Source organism: Bombina bombina, chromosome 2 (assembly GCF_027579735.1).
Source record: "Bombina bombina isolate aBomBom1 chromosome 2, aBomBom1.pri, whole genome shotgun sequence".
Taxonomy (NCBI): domain Eukaryota; kingdom Metazoa; phylum Chordata; class Amphibia; order Anura; family Bombinatoridae; genus Bombina; species Bombina bombina.
The window spans coordinates 1,329,592,833-1,329,613,089 of NC_069500.1; the positions used below are offsets into that span (position 1 = coordinate 1,329,592,833).

Genomic DNA, 20,257 nt, shown 5'->3' on the forward strand with positions numbered 1-20,257 from the left:
ATAAGGATAACGTAGTTGGCGGTCGGCAGATTAGGGGTTAAAAAAATGTAATAGAGTTGCGGCGATGTGGGGGGACCTCGGTTTAGGGGTACATAGGTAGTGTATGGGTGTTAGTGTACTTTAGAGTACAGTAGTTAAGAGCTTTATAAACCGGCGTTAGCCCAGAAAGCTCTTAACTACTGACTTTTTTCCTGCGGCTTGAGTTTTGTCGTTAGATTTCTAACGCTCACTTCAGACACGACTCTAAATACCGGAGTTAGAAAAATCCCATTGAAAAGATAGGATACGCAATTTACGTAAGGGGATCTGCGGTATGGAAAAGCCGCGGCTGAAAAGTGAGCGTTAGACTCTTTTTTGAGTGACTCCAAATACCGGAGGTAGCCTAAAACCAGCGTTAGGAGCCTCTAACACTGGTTTTCACGGCTAACGCCAAACTCTAAATCTAGGCCATATAAAACAAATGGTATGTGTTATAGTTATATGTGATTGATTTATGTGTTATAGATATATCTATCACCTGGGGTTTTATATTTTATAAGTATGATACTGCTTTTTTTTTTTAGTTCACCCTCAGTTTTACTTGTATTGTTTAGCAGGTTATCTTAGATATATCTATTCAACTATGTTTTAACTATTTGTATATTTATTTGATTTGGTCTCTGAGTCAGTATTGTTGAATAGTATCAGTACGCAATGCCTTTGTTGTTTTGTGTTATTTACTTTGAGCAGAGTTAGCTCTCGAGCGTAAAAAAAAATAGCGCGCCACTTGTAATCTGGCCCTTTTAATTCATCATCTCCTACATAACAGTTTATATCAGTCCATTTTCATTTTGCCACAAGTTAGAATATTTACAGGTTAGCTGGGTTTGGCAGGTATGTGTTAAATCATTCACATGTGTGTGACTAATTCTGTGGAAATTATAATATTCTCTACTTAAAGGGACAGTCAAGTCCAAAAAAACCTTTCATGATTCAGATAGGACATGTAATTTTAAACAACTTTCCAATTTATTTGTATCACCAATTTTGCTTTGTTCTCTTAGTAGTCTTAGTTGAAAGTTACTTATGTCAAAAGAACTGAAATAAGGGGGCAGTCTGCAGAGGCTTAGAAACAAGGTAATCACAGAGGTAAAAAAAAAAGTATATTAATATAACTGTTGGTTATGCAAAACTGGAGAATGGGTAATAAAGGGATTATATATATTTTTAAGCAATAACAATTCTGGAGTAGACTGTCCCTTTAAAGTTACAGTAAATCCAAATGAAACTTTCATGATTAAAATAGGGCATGTCATTTTAAACAACTTTACAATTTATTTTTATCATCAAATTTGCTTTGTTCTCTTGGTATTCTTTGTTGAAAGCTAAGCCTAGGAAGGCTCATATGATAATTTCTAAGCCCTTGAATGCCGCCTCTTGTCACATGCTTTTTTATTTGCTTTTCACAACAGGGGAGTGCTAGTTCATGTGAGACATATAGATAGCATTGTGACCACCCCCATGGCTTGTGGCAGACACTGCACTAATTGGCTCAAATTAAAGTCAATAGATAATAAATAAAATGGCATGTGATCAGGGGGCTGTTAGAAGATGCTTAGATGCAACAGAGGTAAAAAGTATATTAATATAACTGTGTTGGTTTTGCAAAACTGGGGAATGGGTAATAAAGGGATTATCTATCTTTTTAAACAACAAAAATTCTGCTGTTGACTGTCCCTTTAACTAGATTGTATAGTGATTAGCTGAGCCTGTATCTGACTAAACAATTCTTTTATCTTTGACAGTGTAATGATTATTAAATCCATAAACTAATTTTTTTTTAAAAATAATCTGTACTATGTGTTACTTATGAAGAAATCAGAATGTATATACTTCAGAAACATGTCATGCTTTCTATAACTAGAATCTATTATGTACCATTCTGTTAATGTAAGAAAAATCTTATAATTGACTTGTGAATATGATATGTTAATGTGTATTGCTTTTCCTGACAACAATAAAAAGATATTTAAAAAAAAATAATCTGTACTAATGTCTCTGTCTCTTATAGCTGGGTTTAATTGCTTCCTATGCGTTATGGGCCATCTCCAGGAGTTTTGGGATTTTCCTCTTGTCTCGTGTTATTGGAGGATTAAGCAAAGGGAACGTTAGCTTATGTACGGCTATAATCGCAGATCTACCTTCCTTAAAAACACGGAGTAAAGGAATGGTAAGTAGGATTAATAATACTTTTTTTTTATTAATATGTATAGTGAGAGTAAAATCAATATTCCAGATGTATTGTATTTGTTCATATATTAACCGTTTTTGTTTATTTCAACATCAGGAAATCATTAACTTAAAAAAAAAAATTCTCTACTATGGAAAACCCTTTAGGATATTTATTAAGTTATGATCTGAGGGCACATTAAAAAATAAAATGTTCTATTTGTTAATGGGAACCAAGGATTATACTTATAGGTATGTGTGTTACCTGTGTGCTTAATCAGTGATGTATATTCTTTGTTAATATTGAACAAATATAATATAAACAGAAGATTAAGTTATGTCAGTGTGACACGGCCACCACAGTATTTTAAAAATATTTTAGATAAGAGGGGGCATTAAGCTAAGTCCACACCAACATTGAGGAAACAGGGAAGATCGAACTTTATTTATTTATTTTGGGTAGGGTGATCTAATGTTCATTTAAGCCATTTGGTTTTGGAGTGTTTAGTGGTGAATTATTAAAATGAGAACTTGTAACACATTGGTACCAGTGCTTCTGCCCTATAGCCATGACCCACTCGCCTGCAACTCAACTACACTAAACATGTGCTTCCCCATAGCAATTATGCCAATCATAGCCCTATGCCCCTCAACTATCCCTAACCAAGACATGTCCCACTGTAATTATCCCTAATATCCTTCCACAACTCACAACTCTTGTACCCCTATTTAACCCATCACTGCAATCATACCTAACACCAAAAGGATCACAGAACACTGCTCAACACCTTATGGACATTCCTGTAGAAATCTACTTATAATAGACAACTTAACTCTTTCATATAATGGGGCATATGTATCAGCTTGATGCCCCGTGTTTCTGGCGAGCCTGCAGACTCGCCAGAAACAGTAGTTATGAAGCAGCGGTCACAAAGACCGCTGCTCCATAACCTGTCCGCCTGCTCTGAGCAAACATTGCAAAGCTTTTATTTGAAAAACTGAGAAAATGTTAAAGATATGACTATAAGGGGACTGGTGCAGAAGATAAACATCCTTGTAGGTGGGTATGTGAAACAAGCACATGAATAATTAATAAGATGAGAAGATGAGTAAGGAGGGTCGTTATGTTAGCTATAAGTGGGGACTGCTGTGTTAGTAAGGGCTTTGCAGGTTTGGGTTGTGATTTTAAATATATATATATGTAGAATCTGCTAACTTTTAGTTACTATTTCCACACTAATATTACCTTTAGCTTAGGAAATCAGGACGCTGCTTTAAAAAATTATTTATTTTATTATACAGAAAATAAGTATTTACATAGAAACAAGTTGCTAACTAATGTAAGGGAAGGAAAGGGAAGGTGGAAAAGGGGAGAGAGAGAGATGGAAGGGGAGAGGTGAGTGAGAAGAGAGCTTACCCTAGCCTACAATGGCAACTAACTTATATAGTCATTCATTCTCTTACATAGCCCAGCCCACACTCAGCTATAAATTCTTCAGTGAGAGACCACATGACATCATTATATGAATGGGGATAGAAGTCACTTCCTTAGGCTATTGGTGAAAGAGATAAAATCAGGGCCTTATAGTTTATGACACCACCTGTGCTGAAATGCTAAAATGTTTGTAAGGGTTGTAAAATGTCTTAGTGAATCCTGTGGTATCCTTCTGATCTATTGTTTACATACAGTGGTTCATCAGATTTCCAACTGGTTTCCACTTGTCTTCTGAACTGGAACTGTAGGTCAGTGTGCATTTAACCCTTTGTATAGACAAATGTCCCTTAGCATTTCATTATTCAATAATGTCCATGGAAATAACAGTCTGATATTAAAGTTAGGTGTGTTCATAAAATACAACATTCCCCTCTGATCATTAAATCACTTATGATCACAACGTTGTACTGCTCACTTTATAGTTTCTTCTGTGAGTGGGGCAACCTGAAATAAAACCATTCATTCACATTCATACTCTACATATGAACTAAATATTACAGTACAATTCCCTTACAATGTGTAGCACATTCTATCAATCACATTATGAATAGGATGATTAGATCAATTTTACAAATATAATATATATTTTTCCTGGTTAGAATTAACAATAATCTGAGATGTATATCAAATCATCAGCATATTTAGAATAATTATACATATGATTCAAATTAATTGTTACATATCACACACAATCTTAATGACTACTACTAGGAGTAGTGCTCAAACTTTGCAAATTATTTTCTAGCACATTGTGAGACTTGAATGTTATGCATATGTGACAGATTATAATTTATTAATACAAAATACTTGCTATCTGAGGTCATAAACAAAACGTAGCCTATAGCTTTGCAAAACATGTATACTAATGTCTTTTTAACATTAAATCGTAGTATCATTATCTGCTTCAAGGCATGCACACAGTCTTATAATCTACTGGTCAGCACTTAAAAACCTATAAGTAGACAATGTTATACTCTTTAAACATAACTGGCTTATGAAAAAAATAAAATACTGAAAAACATTGCCCAGTGTGGCAAAACAGATTTAAAAATAAAAAAACTAATACGGAAGCATTTAAAAAAATGTTACCTATTGTGATAGAAAAAGGCAAACAGAGAAAAAAATAAAAATGTGCTTAAAAATAAAAAAATGGTAGTGAATAAAAAATGTCCTTAAAAATACAAAAATGGAAGTGAATAAAAAATGTCCTTAAAAATACAAAAATGTCCTTAAAATACAAAAATGGTAGTGAATAAAAAATGTCCTTAAAAATACAAAAATGGTAGTGAAGGGATCCCCCGTTTTGGTTCCTTGATAGAGAAGGAACCATATTACAAAAAATAACAATAATTCATTTTACACATATAAAACAGAGACAACACAGAACAAACAATACATAAAAACAGTACGCCACACAAAACATGTTTCTGTTCTCTTTAAATATAACAGCGTTCTTAAATAACTAAATTTGGATTTTGCATTAAATTATTCAATTTAAAATATCTAGTCTTCTCAACAGTAAATGATTTGTGCTTCTTTGGGCGATGGTATAGGTTGCTTCTGTAAGTAATCAGAATTGTTAGTTCATGGCATTAATAACACAAACAAAATAACATAGACATCTAAAACAGTACTTGAAACCATGACTTTTAAAATAAACTGGTTATGATCAATTGTTTGCAAACAATTCATTGTGACTATATTACATTTATGTAACTGATGAGCTCATCATAAAGTACCACGTGGTCTTTAAGAAAAAGGGGGAAATGCATCATCTGGGGACAAGTTAGGGCAGTTATAAGTTATCTTATACAGTGCAAGATACTCAGTACAAAACAAAATCGGGTCATCTCCTTCCTTTAAACTTGCATTTGCTATGGCACTGGTACCTCTGGCATCACGGCAACACATAACATACTGTAATTCCTTTAATCTGTCCCCTGAATTTCCCCAGTTTGCATCAATATAAGGAGACACTCCTTTATGGGTGCCTACTGGTGCCCTTAGCTGTGCAGCTAATTGTGATGGCAACCAGGCCCTGAGCAAAGCACAGGCATCTCTGTTGCCTAAATTATACTGAGTAGTAACAGCCTCTAACTTATTAGAAAGGATTACAGGTGATGTGGAGGTGTCAAAGTGACCTAAAATATAGCACAAATTATTACGGTCTTGTATTGTAAGGGGGGCAGAGTTACTATGATTATTTACTTTAGTCTGTAATTGGGGGTTACTTTGTCTGCATTCTATTCGAGGAGTTAGAATAGAGGGGACTTGGTTTAAAGTTAACAAAGGACTGTCAGGAATGTTAGGGGTTTGCCCATCTAGTTCTATAGTTTGACTTTCATTACCATCTACTTCTAAAGGACACACATGTGCTAGACTACTCCTGTAATGGTTACATTTGTCTTGTATCCCCTGTGCTTTTAGAGACAAGATACATTGTTCTTTATTTAACAGCTGTGATTCAGACTCCCATAAGTCTGCCTTAAGTGATGCAATAACATTTTCTCTCTGCATTTCCTTTTCTTCCATACATGTTACTAATTGCTCTCCCATTCCACACCTCACTTCACATTCCTTAAGCCTCTCTTGTAGCTCAGCATTCAGTTTAGTAAGTTTGACTATCTCTTCACTCAGTGTATCACACTCACATCTCTTAGCCATAATAGAATGACCAAGTTTATCCAGCTGTTCTGTGGTATCAGTTCTTTCTGCCTTCCATTCCAACTCTTTCTGTTCAGCAATCTCTTTTATTCTTAGAAACATACTTAGTAAATTACTTAGCTCTCTTTTTTCTATGTCTTTCTGAAACAGTTTTCTACTTAGTTCATTATTGTGCTTTTCACATTGTTTAATTGCATTATAAAACTGACGTGTCAATGGATCTTCTGCACAAGTAATAAATGTGACAGAGGCATATTTCTTAATGTATTTCTTAACCAGTTCCATTCTTACTAACAATACACACACCAGATTCACACAACACACTATACACAGTACAGATGTGCACACTGATCACGATGTGCACACTGATCACACAACACACTATACACAGTACAGATGTACACACTGATCACACAACACACTATACACAGTACAGATGTACACACTGATCACACAACACACAGTACAGATGTACACACTGATCACACAACAAACTATACACAGTACAGATGTACACAATGATCACACAACAAACTATACACAGTACAGATGTACACACTGATCACACAACACACTATACACAGTACAGATGTACACACTGATCACACAACAAACTATACACAGTACAGATGTACACACTGATCACACAACACACTATACACAGTACAGATGTACACACTCACAAGTACACATCTAACATCAACAAAGATTTTGCATTATTAGCCTAAAATCTAGACCTAGAGGTATCTCCTTTTGAGCTGCATGTAAAACTGGGCTATGCCTATTACACTTTACCCTCAGAGATGTCTGGTTACTCTCTTGTTTTCAGATTTTAGTAAACTTAATTCAGCAAGAAATAATTAATACATTTACTTTTCTGTAGCATACAGGAACATAACATAAACATAACATATACTTACGGTACTTGCAGCTTTCTCACTACACAGTGTCTTGTAGATCTGCACACTTCCCACACAGATAAGTCCGGTTCGGCCTCTATTCACAAAGAGTTCTTGCAGCTCCAGCTCTCCAGTTTAGCAAATTCAGCTGTAGTTCAACGTGGAATTAGTGATTTATCCACGTCCCATCTGGGGTGCCAAATGTAGAATCTGCTAACTTTTAGTTACTATTTCCACACTAATATTACCTTTAGCTTAGGAAATCAGGACGCTGCTTGATGAAATTATTTCTTTTATTATACAGAAAATAAGTATTTACATAGAAACAAGTTGCTAACTAATGTAAGGGAAGGAAAGGGAAGGTGGAAAAGGGGAGAGAGAGAGAGGGAAGGGGAGAGGTGAGTGAGAAGAGAGCTTACCCTAGCCTACAATGGCAACTAACTTATATAGTCATTCATTCTCTTACATAGCCCAGCCCACACTCAGCTATAAATTCTTCAGTGAGAGACCACATGACATCATTATATGAATGGGGATAGAAGTCACTTCCTTAGGCTATTGGTGAAAGAGATAAAATCAGGGCCTTATAGTTTATGACACCACCTGTGCTGAAATGCTAAAATGTTTGTAAGGGTTGTAAAATGTCTTAGTGAATCCTGTGGTATCCTTCTGATCTATTGTTTATATGCAGTGGTTCATCAGATTTCCAACTGGTTTCCACTTGTCACCTCTGAACTGGAACTGTAGGTCATTGTGCATTTAACCCTTTGTATAGACAAATATCCCTTAGCATTTCATTAAATAATGTCCATGGAAATAACAGTCTGATATTAAAGTTAGGTGTGTTCATAAAATACAACAATATATATATATATATATATATATATATATATATACACATATATACAGTATCTCACAAAAGTGTGTACACCCCTCACATTTTTGTAAACATTTTATTATATCTTTTCATGTGACAACACTGAAGAAATGACACTTTGCTACAATGTAAAGAAGTGAGTGTACAGTCTGTATAACAGTGTAAATTTGCTGCCCCCCTAAAATAACTCAACAAACAGCCATTAATGTCTAAACTGTTGGCAACAAAAGTGAGTACACCCTTTAGTGAAAATGTCCAAATTGGGCCCAAATAGCCGTTTTCCCTCCCTGGTGTCATGTGACTCGCTAGTGTTACAAGGTCTCAGGTGTGAATGGGGAGCAGGTGTGTTAAATTTGGTGCTCTCACACTCTCGCCTACTAGTCAATGGAAGTTCAACATGGCACCTCATGGTAAAGAACTCTCTGAGGATCTGAAAAAAAAGAATTTTTGCTCTACATAAAGATGGCCTAGGCTATAAGGGGATTGAAACTGAGCTGCAGCACGGTGGGCAAGACCATGCAGCGGTTTCACAGGACAGGTTCCAGTCAGAACAAGCCTCGCCATGGTCTACCAAAGAAGTTGAGTGCACGTGCTCAGCGTCATATCCAGAGGTTGTCTTTGGGAAATAGACGTATGAGTGCTGCCAGCATTGCTGCAGAGGTTGAAGGGGTGGGGGGGTCAGCCTGTCAGTGCTCAGACAATATGCCGCACACTGCATCAAATCGGTCTGCATGGCTGTTGTCCCAGAAGGAAGCCTCTTCTAAAGATGATGCACAAAAAAGCCCGCAGACTAAAGCCAAGGATTACTGGAGCCATGTCCTGAGACCAAGATAAACTTATTTGGTTCAGATGGTGTCAAACATGTGTGGCGGCAACCAGGTGAGGAGTACAAAGACAAGTGTGTCTTGCCTATAGTCAAGCATGGTGGTGGGAGTGTTATGGTCAGGGCCTGCATGAGTGCTGCTGGCACTGGGGAGCTACAGTTCATTTAGGGAATATGTACTGTGACATACTGAAGCAGAGCATGATCCCCTACCTTCGGAGACTGGGCCACAGGGCAGTATTCCAACATGATAACGACCCCAAACACACCTTCAAGACAACCACTGCCTTGCTAAAGAAGCTGAGGGTAAAGGTGATGGACTGGCCAAGCATGTCTCCAGAACAAACCCTATAGAGCATATGTGGGGCATCCTCAAATGGAAGGTGGGGGAGCTCACGGTCTCTAGCATCCACCAGATCCGTGATGTTGTCATGGAAGAGTGGAAGAGGACTCCAGTGGCAACCTGTGAAGCTCTGGTGAACTCCATGCCCAAGAGGGTTAAGGCAATGCTGGAAAATAATGGTGGCCACACAAAATATTGACACTTTGGGCCCAATTTGGACATTTCCACTTAGGGGTATACTCACTTTTGTTGCTAACGGTTTAGACATTAATGGCTGTGTGTTGAGTTATTTTGAGTCCAGCATTGTAGCAAAGTGTCATTTCTTCAGTGTTGTCACATGAAAAGATATAATAAAATATTTACAAAAATGTGAGGGGTGTACTCACTTTTGAGAGATACTGTGTGGGTGTGTGTGTATATGTATGTATATATAGCATCAAAAATGGACGGCACTCACTGGGTCTTATAAAAGACAATTTAATACAAATATAACGTTTCGGGGTCTCCCCCTTTGTCAAATAAACATACTTTGTTTATTTGACAAACGGGGAGACCCTGAAACGTTATATTTGTATTAAATTGTCTTTTATAAGACCCATTGAGTGCCGTCAATTTTTGATGCTGTATGATTACCTGTTGTGCACCCTGGGCATTTTGAATTAACGTAAGGATACCTGGAGTGCTTAACCAACTTTTGATACCTGTATGTATATATATATATATATATATATATATATATATATATATATATATATATATATAATATTTTTTTTCTGGAAACTGAAAGCCATGAAGGGACTGGTAGAGTAGTGAACATGTGCAGATGGGTATGGTGGATCTGCTTAATACAATCCAAAATAACAGATATCCCCAAATTTCTAAAAACTGCAATTTTTTTACATTTGTTTAAATGCTGCTATTTTGGATTGTATTGCGTCTTTTAAGGGATTTATGTTTCTGTGCTTTACCTCATTGGACTGTATGGGGGATCTGCTTGTCAGAGAAGTAATAATAGATTAGACAGGTAGAGCTGGGAGAGATGAAGGCCAAGAAATAGCTGCCTGCAACAGAGAATATTAGTTTGGAACCTGTTTTAGTGGTGTCTGATATTGGAGATGGTGCATAGGTGTTTGTGGCAGGATACAGCAACTAAATAGATGTAGTGGGATAATATGTTAGAGTTAAAGGGACAGTATACTGTAAAATTGTGTTTCCCTTAATGTGTTTTCAAATTCTTCTTTTACCAGCTGCAGAATATACAATGTATGAAATTTGCTTTTTTAAGGCTTATTTGTGTATATGAATTAACTGATTTTGTGTTTTGAAGCCACAGCCTAATAAAATAGGTTGAGCTTGTAGGTATTATCAGATCTCATTACTTTATCACATTGTGTACATATAACTGCTTCTTTATCTTATATCTGTCCATAAATCAATCACCAATACTTGGAGAGAACAATGGAAAATTAACATTTTATTACCTTATCTCTTCTATAACCCACTGGGAGTGTAATTTCTTCTACTGGCTGTGTTAATACAGCTTGGCCTTGAGGCCAAAAACTTTCATGATGGGTGGGGATACCACAGGCTAAATCAACTATTTCAAATTCTAATATCAGGGTAATGGAAATGCTGGTAAACAATTTAATACACTCCAGCAGGTAACAGAGATCATTGGGAACACATTAAAGGGAAGATATTTTTTGAGGAAACTGTCCCTTTTAAGTCTGACTTCAGAGGTTTATGAGATTGCTAAGTCATTAATGTTTAGGGATATTGCAGGGATGAGACAACTAATAAGTGTGACCTACAGGATATAGTAGCTAAACTCCAGTCTGCCAGGCTCTACACCTTGAGTGCAGACTGCAGCACACATAGTGTACCTGACTTTTGTCTTTAAAGGGACATTAAACACAAACTGAAAGATGCATTATAACTTCATATATGAGAAGAATTGTACAATGAACAATGCAGCTACATTTTCTCACAAGAGTATATTAGTTTAGTTTTTTTTCCACTGATTTCCTTGTCCTCCAGACTCTTGTTAACCAATCGTAATCTAATACACACACACATATATTATTTTACAGAGAATTATTTGCACATGTGCAGTTAAAGAAATGATTGGGGTAGCCTGCCTTTTTCTTCCCTTAAAGGGACATGAACCCAAAAATTTTCTTTCATGATTCAGATAGAACATACCATTTTAAAAGAACTTTCCAATATACTTCTATTATCAAATTTACTTTATTCCCTTGGTATCCTTTTGTTGAAGGAGCAGCAATGCAGGACTGGGATCTTGCTGAACATATCAATAGACCAGGGTGTCAGCTTAGAAAATATGCAGTCCAAAAAACCCACAATAACGAAAATAAGTGGAAAGCGTCACTCTCTGGATTTAACAACAGTGTGTTTAATGTGTGATGTTTCGGGGTAGTTAACCCCTTCTTCAGACAACCCCTGTACAAGTGACCCCTTCAGGTGACCCCTGTACAAGTGAGCACCATAGGAAGGAAATACTTCCGGTGCGGCGAGTCACGTGCAAATTCACACTTTCTTTACTTTATATACACTAAGAACATATATCAAGTAAATTGTTTACTATGTTGCCATGGTAATCTTATGCATCTGAATTTGGAATGTATATACAGTTGTGCTCATAAGTTTACATACCCTGGCAGAATTTAGGATTTCTTGGACATTTTTCAGAGAATATCAATGATAACACAAAAACTTTTCTTTCACTCATGATTCGTGTTTGGCTGAAGCCATTTATTATCAATCAACTGTGTTTACTCTTTTTAAATCATAATGACAACAGAAACTACCTAAATGACCCTGATTAAAAGTTTACATACCCCAGTTCTTAATACCGTGTATTGCCCCCTTCAGAGGCCCAGGTGCAAGAATCTAAGAAGGGTCCCCCTACCCCCCTCGAAAAAAGGTGAATTTGATACATATCTTTTTTTTTTTTTTTTTTTTTTACATTTAACACAGAAAAAAAATGTTAATCAAATTACATGTCTGCAAAAGGAGGTACCCTGTGCCCACAGTCTGTGAGATGGTCTGACCCCCTATTTCTGTATATAGTGACACTGTTTAATCCACCAGTACTGTATATAGTGAGTTAGTGACACAGTCTGTAATCTGCCGGTGAGATGGCTGGCCTGTCCCTACCTGCCCCAGTACTTTATAAAGTGACCACAGTAGTCAGTGACATGGTCCAGCCCCCCCCCCGTACTGTATATAGTGGCACTGTATAGTGACACTGTTTACCCCCCGCCCCCCCCCCCCCCATGCTGTAGTAACAAGGTCTGTAATTTGCTAGTTCCACAAACATACACACACACATACATTCATAAATACACACAGTCACTTACATAGATACACACACACAAACACCAATGGGTAAAACAGAAACACTACCCCTGTAGTCAGAGACACTAGTGAAGCATCATGTCACACTCACATGATATCAGTGCAGGCAGTGGCAGGTCAACGTTTTTATTGGAATTTTTTAAAAAAAATTTAAGCTGGGCCCACACCCTCAGGGGCCAGTCACAGTTGCAACCTCTGCACCCCCTGTAGTTCCATCCCTGGCCCCCTTTAACATCGATGACAGCTTGAAGTCTTTTGTGGTATTTGTGGATGAGGCTCTTTATCTTCTCAGATGGTAAAGTTGCTCATACTTCCTGGCAAAAAGCCTCCAGTTCCTGTAAATTCTTGGGCTGTCTTGCATAAACTGCACGTTTGAGATATCCCCAGAGTAGCTCAATGATATTGAGAAAAGAAAAATGCCCAGCACTTACTGCATTCCGTTGCACATACCCCTTAAATCAATTCCAAATATTCAGAAAGTAGCAGCACCACTCGAAGTAATGTTCAGCTCTTGTTTATTGGGACATCACATAAACAATAAAGCACTTTATTGTGCTTTATTGTTTATGTGATGTCCCAATAAACAAGAACTGAACATTACTTTGAGTGGTGCTGCTACTTTCTGAATATTTGCAATGATATTGAGGTCAGGAGACTGAGATGGCCACTCCAGAACCTCCACTTTATTCTGCTGTAGCCAATGACAGGTCAACTTGGCCTTGTGTTTAGGATCATTGTCATGTTGGAATGTCCAAGTACGTCCCATGCGCAGCTTCCGGGCTGATGAATGCAAATTTCCCCCCAGTATTTTTGATAACATACTGCATTCATCTTGCCATCCATTCTGAGCAAATTTCCTGTGTCTTTGTAACTCACACAACCCCAAAAAATCAGCGATCCACCTCCGTGTTTCACAGTAGAAATAGTGTACTTTTCATCATAGGCCTTGTTGACTCCTCTCCAAATGTAGCATTTATGGTTGTGGCCAAAAAACTCAATTACAGTCCCATCACTCCAAATGACTTTGTGCCAGAAGGTTTGAGGCTTGTTTCTGTGCTGTTTGGCGTATTATAAGCAGGATACTTTGTGGCCTTTGCCTAGTAATGGCTTTCTTCTGGCGACTCGACCATGCAGCCCATCTTTATTCAAGTGCCTCCTTATTGTGCATCTTGAAACAGCCACGCCACATGTTTTCAGAGAGTCCTGTATTTAACCTGAAGTTATTTGTGGGTTTTTCTTTGCATGAAATTTTAGTTGGTCTAGTTTAGTTTCAACAGAACCCCTCATTTTCCACTTCTTGATTAGAGTTTGAACACTGCTGATTGGCATTCTGAATTCCTTGGATATCTTTTTATATCCCTTTCCTGTTTTATACAGTTCAACTACCTTTTCCCGCAGATCCTTTGACAATTACTTTGCTTTCCCCATGAATCAGAATCCAGAAACTTCAGTGCAGCACTGGATGAAAGATGCAAGGGTCTGTCAGGAGTCCAGAAACTCATTGACCTTTTATACACACACACTAATTACAAGCAAATAGATCACAGGTGAGGATGGTTACCTTTAATAGCCATTCAAACCCCTTTGTGTCAACTTGTGTGCATGTTATCAGGCCAAAATCACCAGGGTATGTAAACTTTTGATCAGGGTCATTTGGGTAGTTTCTGTTGTCATTATGATGTAAAAAGAGTAAACACAGTTGATTGATAATAAATGGCTTCAGCCGAACACTAATTGCGCTGAATTGTTGACAATGCACAGTGACACCATCTGCAGCAAGATGATATTGTAGGTCTTTGGAGGTGATCTGTGAGCTGTTTTTGACCATTCTCACCATACTTTGCCTCTCCGATATTTTACTTGGCCTGCCAGAACTGTGCCTGTGGTCTTCCATTTCCTCACTATGTTCCTCACAGTGGACACTGACAGCTTAAATCTCTGCGATAGCTTTTTGTAGCCTTCCCCTAAACCATAATGTTGAACAATCTTTGTTTTCAGGTCATTTGAGAGTTGTTTTGAGGCTCCCATGTTGCCATTCTTCAGAGGAGAGTCAACGAGAACAACAACTTGCAATTGGCCACCTTAAATACATTTTCTCATGATTTGATACACCTATCTATGAAGTTCAAGTCTTAATGGGCTCACCAAACCAATTGTGTGTTCCAATTAATCAGTGCTAGGTAGTTACAGGTATTCAAATCAACAAAATGACAAGGGTGCCCAAATGTATGCACCCGTCTAATTTCGTTTTGATGCATATTGCACATTTTCTGTTAATCCAATAAACCTCATTTCACTACTGAAAAATTACTGTGTCCTTCAGTTATTTGATAGAGCAAAATGAAATTGCTGATCAAAACACCCAATCCTATACTATAAAAGGCCAAGTGTGTTTGTCCGAAGCTGTCATGCGCAGTAGAGACAGCACGAGGACAAACACACCTGGCCTTCCCATGCTGTTTCTGTTTGCCGCGGTGGGCGAAAGTGGGTGTGGCCGGGTGGGTGTGTGGTCGGTGGGTGCATGGGCGTGGTCGTGGCGTGGCCGGGCGCGGTCGGCACAAGAGAAATAGAAAGAGAGGGGGAAAGACAAAAAGAGAAAGGAAAGAGCTCAAGAGAGGGGGAAGAGCAGAAGAGAGGAGGGAAAGAGTGCAAAAATGAGGGGAAAGAGCAAAAGAGGGGGGAAAGAGCAAAGAGAGGGGGAGACAGAGCAAAAGAGAGGGGGGAGAGAGACAGAGCAAAAGAGAGGGGGGAGAGAGACAGAGCAAAAGAGAGGGGAGGGAGACAGAGCAAAAGAGAGGGGGGAGAGAGAGCAAAAGAGAGGGGAGAGAGGGAGCAAAAGAGAGGGGAGAGAGACAGAGCAAACGAGAGGGGGGAGAGAGGGAGCAAAAGAGAGGGGGGAGAGAGAGCGCGCAAAAGAGAGGGATGGAGATAGAGCAAAAGAGAGGGATGGAGAGAGAGAGCAAAAAAAAAAAAGAGAGAGAGAGCAAAAGAGAGGGGGAGAGAGCACAAAAGAGAAGGGGGAGAGAGCGCAAAAAGAAGGTGGGAGAGAGCAAAAGAGAAAGGAGTAGAGAGTGCAAAAGAGAAGGGGGAGAGAGCGCAAAAGGGAAGGGGGAGAGAGCGCAAAAGAGAGGAGGAGAGAGAGTGCAAAAGAGAGTGGGAGAGAGAGAGGGGGAGAGAGAGAATGCAAAAGAGAGGGGGGGGGGGAGAGAGAGAGCGCAAAAGAAAGGGGGAGAGAGAGCGCGCAAAAGAGGGAGGGAGAGAGAGCGCAAAAGAGAGGGGGGAGAGAGACAGAGCAAAAGAGAGGGGAGAGAGACAGAGCAAAAGAGAGGGGGAGAGAGAGAGCAAAAGAGAGGGGAGAGAGAGAGAGCAAAAGAGAGGGGGGAGAGACAGAGCAAAAGAGAGGGGGGAGAGAGAGCGCAAAAGAGAGGGATGGAGATAGAGCAAAAGAGAGGGATGGAGAGAGAGAGCAAAAAAAAGAGAGAGAGAGCAAAAAAAAGAGAGCACAAAAGAGAAGGGGGAGAGAGCGCAAAAAGAAGGTGGGAGAGAGCGCAAAAGAGAAAGGAGTAGAGAGTGCAAAAGAGAAGGGGGAGAGAGCGCAAAAGGGAAGGGGGAGAGAGCGCAAAAGAGAGGAGGAGAGAGAGTGCAAAAGAGAGTGGGAGAGAGAGAGGGGGAGTGAGAGAGTGCAAATGAGAGGGGGAGAGAGAGAGCGCAAAAGAGAGGGGGGAAGAGAGCGCAAAAGAAAGGGGGAGAGAGAGTGCAAAAGAGAGAGAGAGAGAGCAAAAGAGAGGGGAGAGAGACAGAGCAAAAGAGAGGGGGAGAGAGAGAGCAAAAAAGAGGGGAGAGAGAGCAAAAGAGAGGGGAGAGAGACAGAGCAAAAGAGAGGGGGGAGAGAGAGAGCAAAAGAGAGGGGGGAGAGAGAGCAAAAGAGAGGGTGGAGAGAGAGAGAGCAAAAGAGAGGGAAGGAGATAGAGCAAACAGGGATGGAGATAGAGAGCAAAAAAAGAGAGAGCAAAAGAGAAGGGGGAAAGAGCGCAAAAGAGAAGGGGAAGAAAGCGCAAAAAGAGAAGGGGGAGAGAGTGCAAAAGGGAAGGGGGAGAGAGAGTGCAAAAGAGAGTGGGAGAGAGAGAGGGGGAGTAAGAAAGCGCAAATGAGAGGGGGAGAGAGAGCATGCAAAAGAGGGAGGGAGAGAGAGCGCAAAAGAGAGGGGGGAGAGAAAGCAAAAGAGAGGGGGAGAGAGGGAGCAAAAGAGTGGGGGAGAGAGAGCGCAAAAGAGAGGGGGAGAGAGAGCAAAAGAGGGGGGGGAGAGAGAGAGCAAAAGAGAGGTGGAGCGAGGGAGAGCGCAAAAGAGAGGGGGAGAGAGCACAAAAGAGAGGGGGGGAGAGAGAGAGCAAGGAGTGTGACCGTTGTACTGCAAAAAATGGCCCGTGTAAACAGGCTTTAGGACTAGTTATTTATAAATGAAAATCATTTAAATTGTCAGGGGTGCCTAAACTTTTGCATACGACTGTATATATATATACACACATATACACACACAGTAATAAGTATATATATACATAAAATATTCAAACCTACTGCCTAGTATGCCAGGATTAACCCAAGCAAAAGGCAGCAAAATAATGATTTTTTATTGCAAAATGTTGTACTTCAATAATGAAACCTTTTATGTGTTGTTACATTTTAACTTTAATTGTCCTTTAATAGACACAATACTTATATTTATTTAACTATAGATTTATTTAAAGGTTATCAAAGTATTTGTTCCTTTAATGCAACTAAAAGAGGGGAGTTTTAAACGCAATAATGTTGTGGGAGTTTTAAAGGGGATCTAAATACATTTCATGCAACTCCTATAATCATGGGTGCTGCCATTTTGGAACCTACGTTATGATACAGTTATCTGAAGGAGAGTTGCTAACACATAAGCACTGGAATGTAGTGTACGTTAGACTTCAACATGGGGGCACTCATGCCTAGAGGGAAATAAACTCAATACTATTATTATATTTATTGTTTAATGTCCCTTTAATTGTCACCCAGTGAGCTTCTTTCTTACAGAACAGTGTTGCAAAACTCGCACTTTGTTAATTTTACAATTAAAATAAATAGCTTTAATTTAACTTTGTGCTTTTTCATGTATATGATAGAAAGTGTTAAAGCAATTCCTACAGTTTACATTATGTACCATATTTCCTGACAAATATTGTAGGTTTATGTACATAAAATGTTCATACTAAAATTAGAACCTAAAGGGACATTCCAGCCAGAATTGGAATCCACATAGATGCATTTGAGTTTGGAATATAAGCATTTTTGTAATATAAATGTATTAGCAAAAATGCTTCTAATCAAAGCTATTGCTGTTTTAAAAGTGTATTTAAGTATGCACCGTGCACCAGCATTTTAAACACAGCACTTGCTTAGAGAGCCTAAGGTGCTTGTACCATCTGTTAGTGACTCAATTAGTTAATTGCTGACCCGATACAAGCCCCACTGGTGCTCTGAGTAGCTGCAGTATTTAAAATGCTGGTGCACTGAGAATATCTAGCTATGCTTCACATGCACGTGCAGAGAAAAATGTTAACACTAAAACAGTGATAACTATTACTAGAAGCATTTCTGCCAATACTGTATAATGTAAATATGTTCCTATTCAAAGATGTAATTCACCTATGTGTATTTAAATTTTGACCGGAATGTCCCTTTAAATACTGTAAATAGAAAAGAAAGTTCTTGGTTTAAACTTTGATGGTCCTTTTAATGTATATCCGGTATTGATCTAAAAATAATTATGGTCAAAGAAACAGTAAAGTCAAAATGAATCTTCAATGAATTGGATAGAATATGCCATTTTTAACAACTTTTCAATTTACTTCTATCAATTTTGCATAGTTTTCTTGGTATCCTTTGTTAAAGACTAATCCTAGGAGCTAAGGTGCGTGCACAAGTCTATAGCCGCCTGGCATCAGTGTTTGCAACATTGTTTATAGCAATGTTATACATAGATACAAACACTGTTGCCATAGACTGCTAAAGACACATGCACGCTCCTGAGCTCTTATCAGCCTACCTAGCATGACTCTTCAACAAAGGATATTAAAAGAACAATGCAAATGTAATAATAGAAGTACATGCTCTATGCGAATTGTGAAAGTTTAATTTTGACTTTACTGTCCCCTTAAAATACTACTCATGTTTACCACTGAATAACTGTGTAAAGCTTTTCTCTGAATATATTGAGCAGAATTAATATGCAATGTGGGGATCTTTAGCTGTAAAATGAATATTAAGTTGTTCCTTTATTTTTTTCTACAGGCAATGATCGGAGTTGCCTTCTCTCTGGGATTCACGGTAGGCCCCATGATCGGCGCTTATTTTGCAATGAACACAGCCAATGGGGAACTGTTCTATATCCGCCCAGCTTTACTTGCACTAATCCTCTCAGTTGCTGATTTGATATTCATCTTCCTTCTTCTTCCAGAGACCCTTCCTAAGGAGACCAGGGTAAATCCTTCTGTTGTACTCTGTAGTAGCTAACACAGGCTAAGCAAGTGAAACTAGTTTGTATTATTAGATATGAATGCACGTATACAACAGAAACGTACAACACTGCATAAACTAAATATATTGCAAGGGGCAAGAAACACAATATGGAATTAAATTGTAGCTTCGCAAATGAGAAGATTCATATGTGAAAAATTTGTATGTTTTTTTTGCTTTTTCGTTTTTTGATTCCTCGGTCCTCGAGAACAAAAAATGCTTTCTTGGCAATCACAATCTTGTACATATACCTGAGGTATGAAAGTGCATTGTGGTTCCCACATGAGCAGTAGTAGAACGGTTTCTTCAGCCCTCTTCCATTTGATTGGTTTAGCATTGATCTGTTAAACATTACACAGGTCCAAATTAATTTCTAAACTCCACTCTATAATTAAATGTAAATATGTATATTCTTATAAGCTCACAGTGCATAGGTGCTGAAGGCAGCCGAAAACCCCTGAGTTACTGTGCAAGCACATACTGTTAATTATAATCCTTCCATAATATTCACACCTAAATCACATGACATCCTCAAAACATTTTTGTTAAGATTATTTCCTTTGTTTCACAGTGCAGGAACATACCTCTTGAAATGCCTTGTTTGTTTATCTTATTTTCTGTGCTGTGGCCAGATATAAGTAAGCACCTCCTCTTATAAACCAATCACTGTGTAGCATTTAGGAGGGTCAGGGTTTTGGAATACACTCTAATCTCTTTAGAGGGAGTGGAAAAACTACAAACCAGATTTAAATGATAGGAAAAGGGGATAATTATTACTTAAAGTATGTTAGAAAGTAGTTTTTTTAATCATTCATAATTAAAGGGCCACTAAAGTCAAAATTAAAGTCTCATGATTCAGATAAAGCATACAATTTAAAAAAAAACTTTCCAATATGCACATTATTTTTATTCAGCTGCTACTGAGCATGTGCAAAAGTACACAGTATATCTGCATTTTGTGATTGGCTGATGGCTGTCACATGATACAAGGTGAGGGAAAATTGGATTAAAGTAAATGCTTTATCAGTGA

General features: G+C 38.4%; 1 protein-coding gene across 1 annotated transcript in view; it reads left to right on the forward strand.

Annotated features, from left to right (window-relative positions):
• MFSD10 (major facilitator superfamily domain containing 10) overlaps positions 1-20,257 on the forward strand; it is a 171,912-nt gene that overhangs the window by 64,670 nt on the left and 86,985 nt on the right. Inside the window, 2 exon segments of the mRNA XM_053704198.1 lie at positions 2,051-2,209; positions 19,003-19,191. Of these exon segments, the coding sequence (XP_053560173.1) occupies positions 2,051-2,209; positions 19,003-19,191 (348 nt within the window).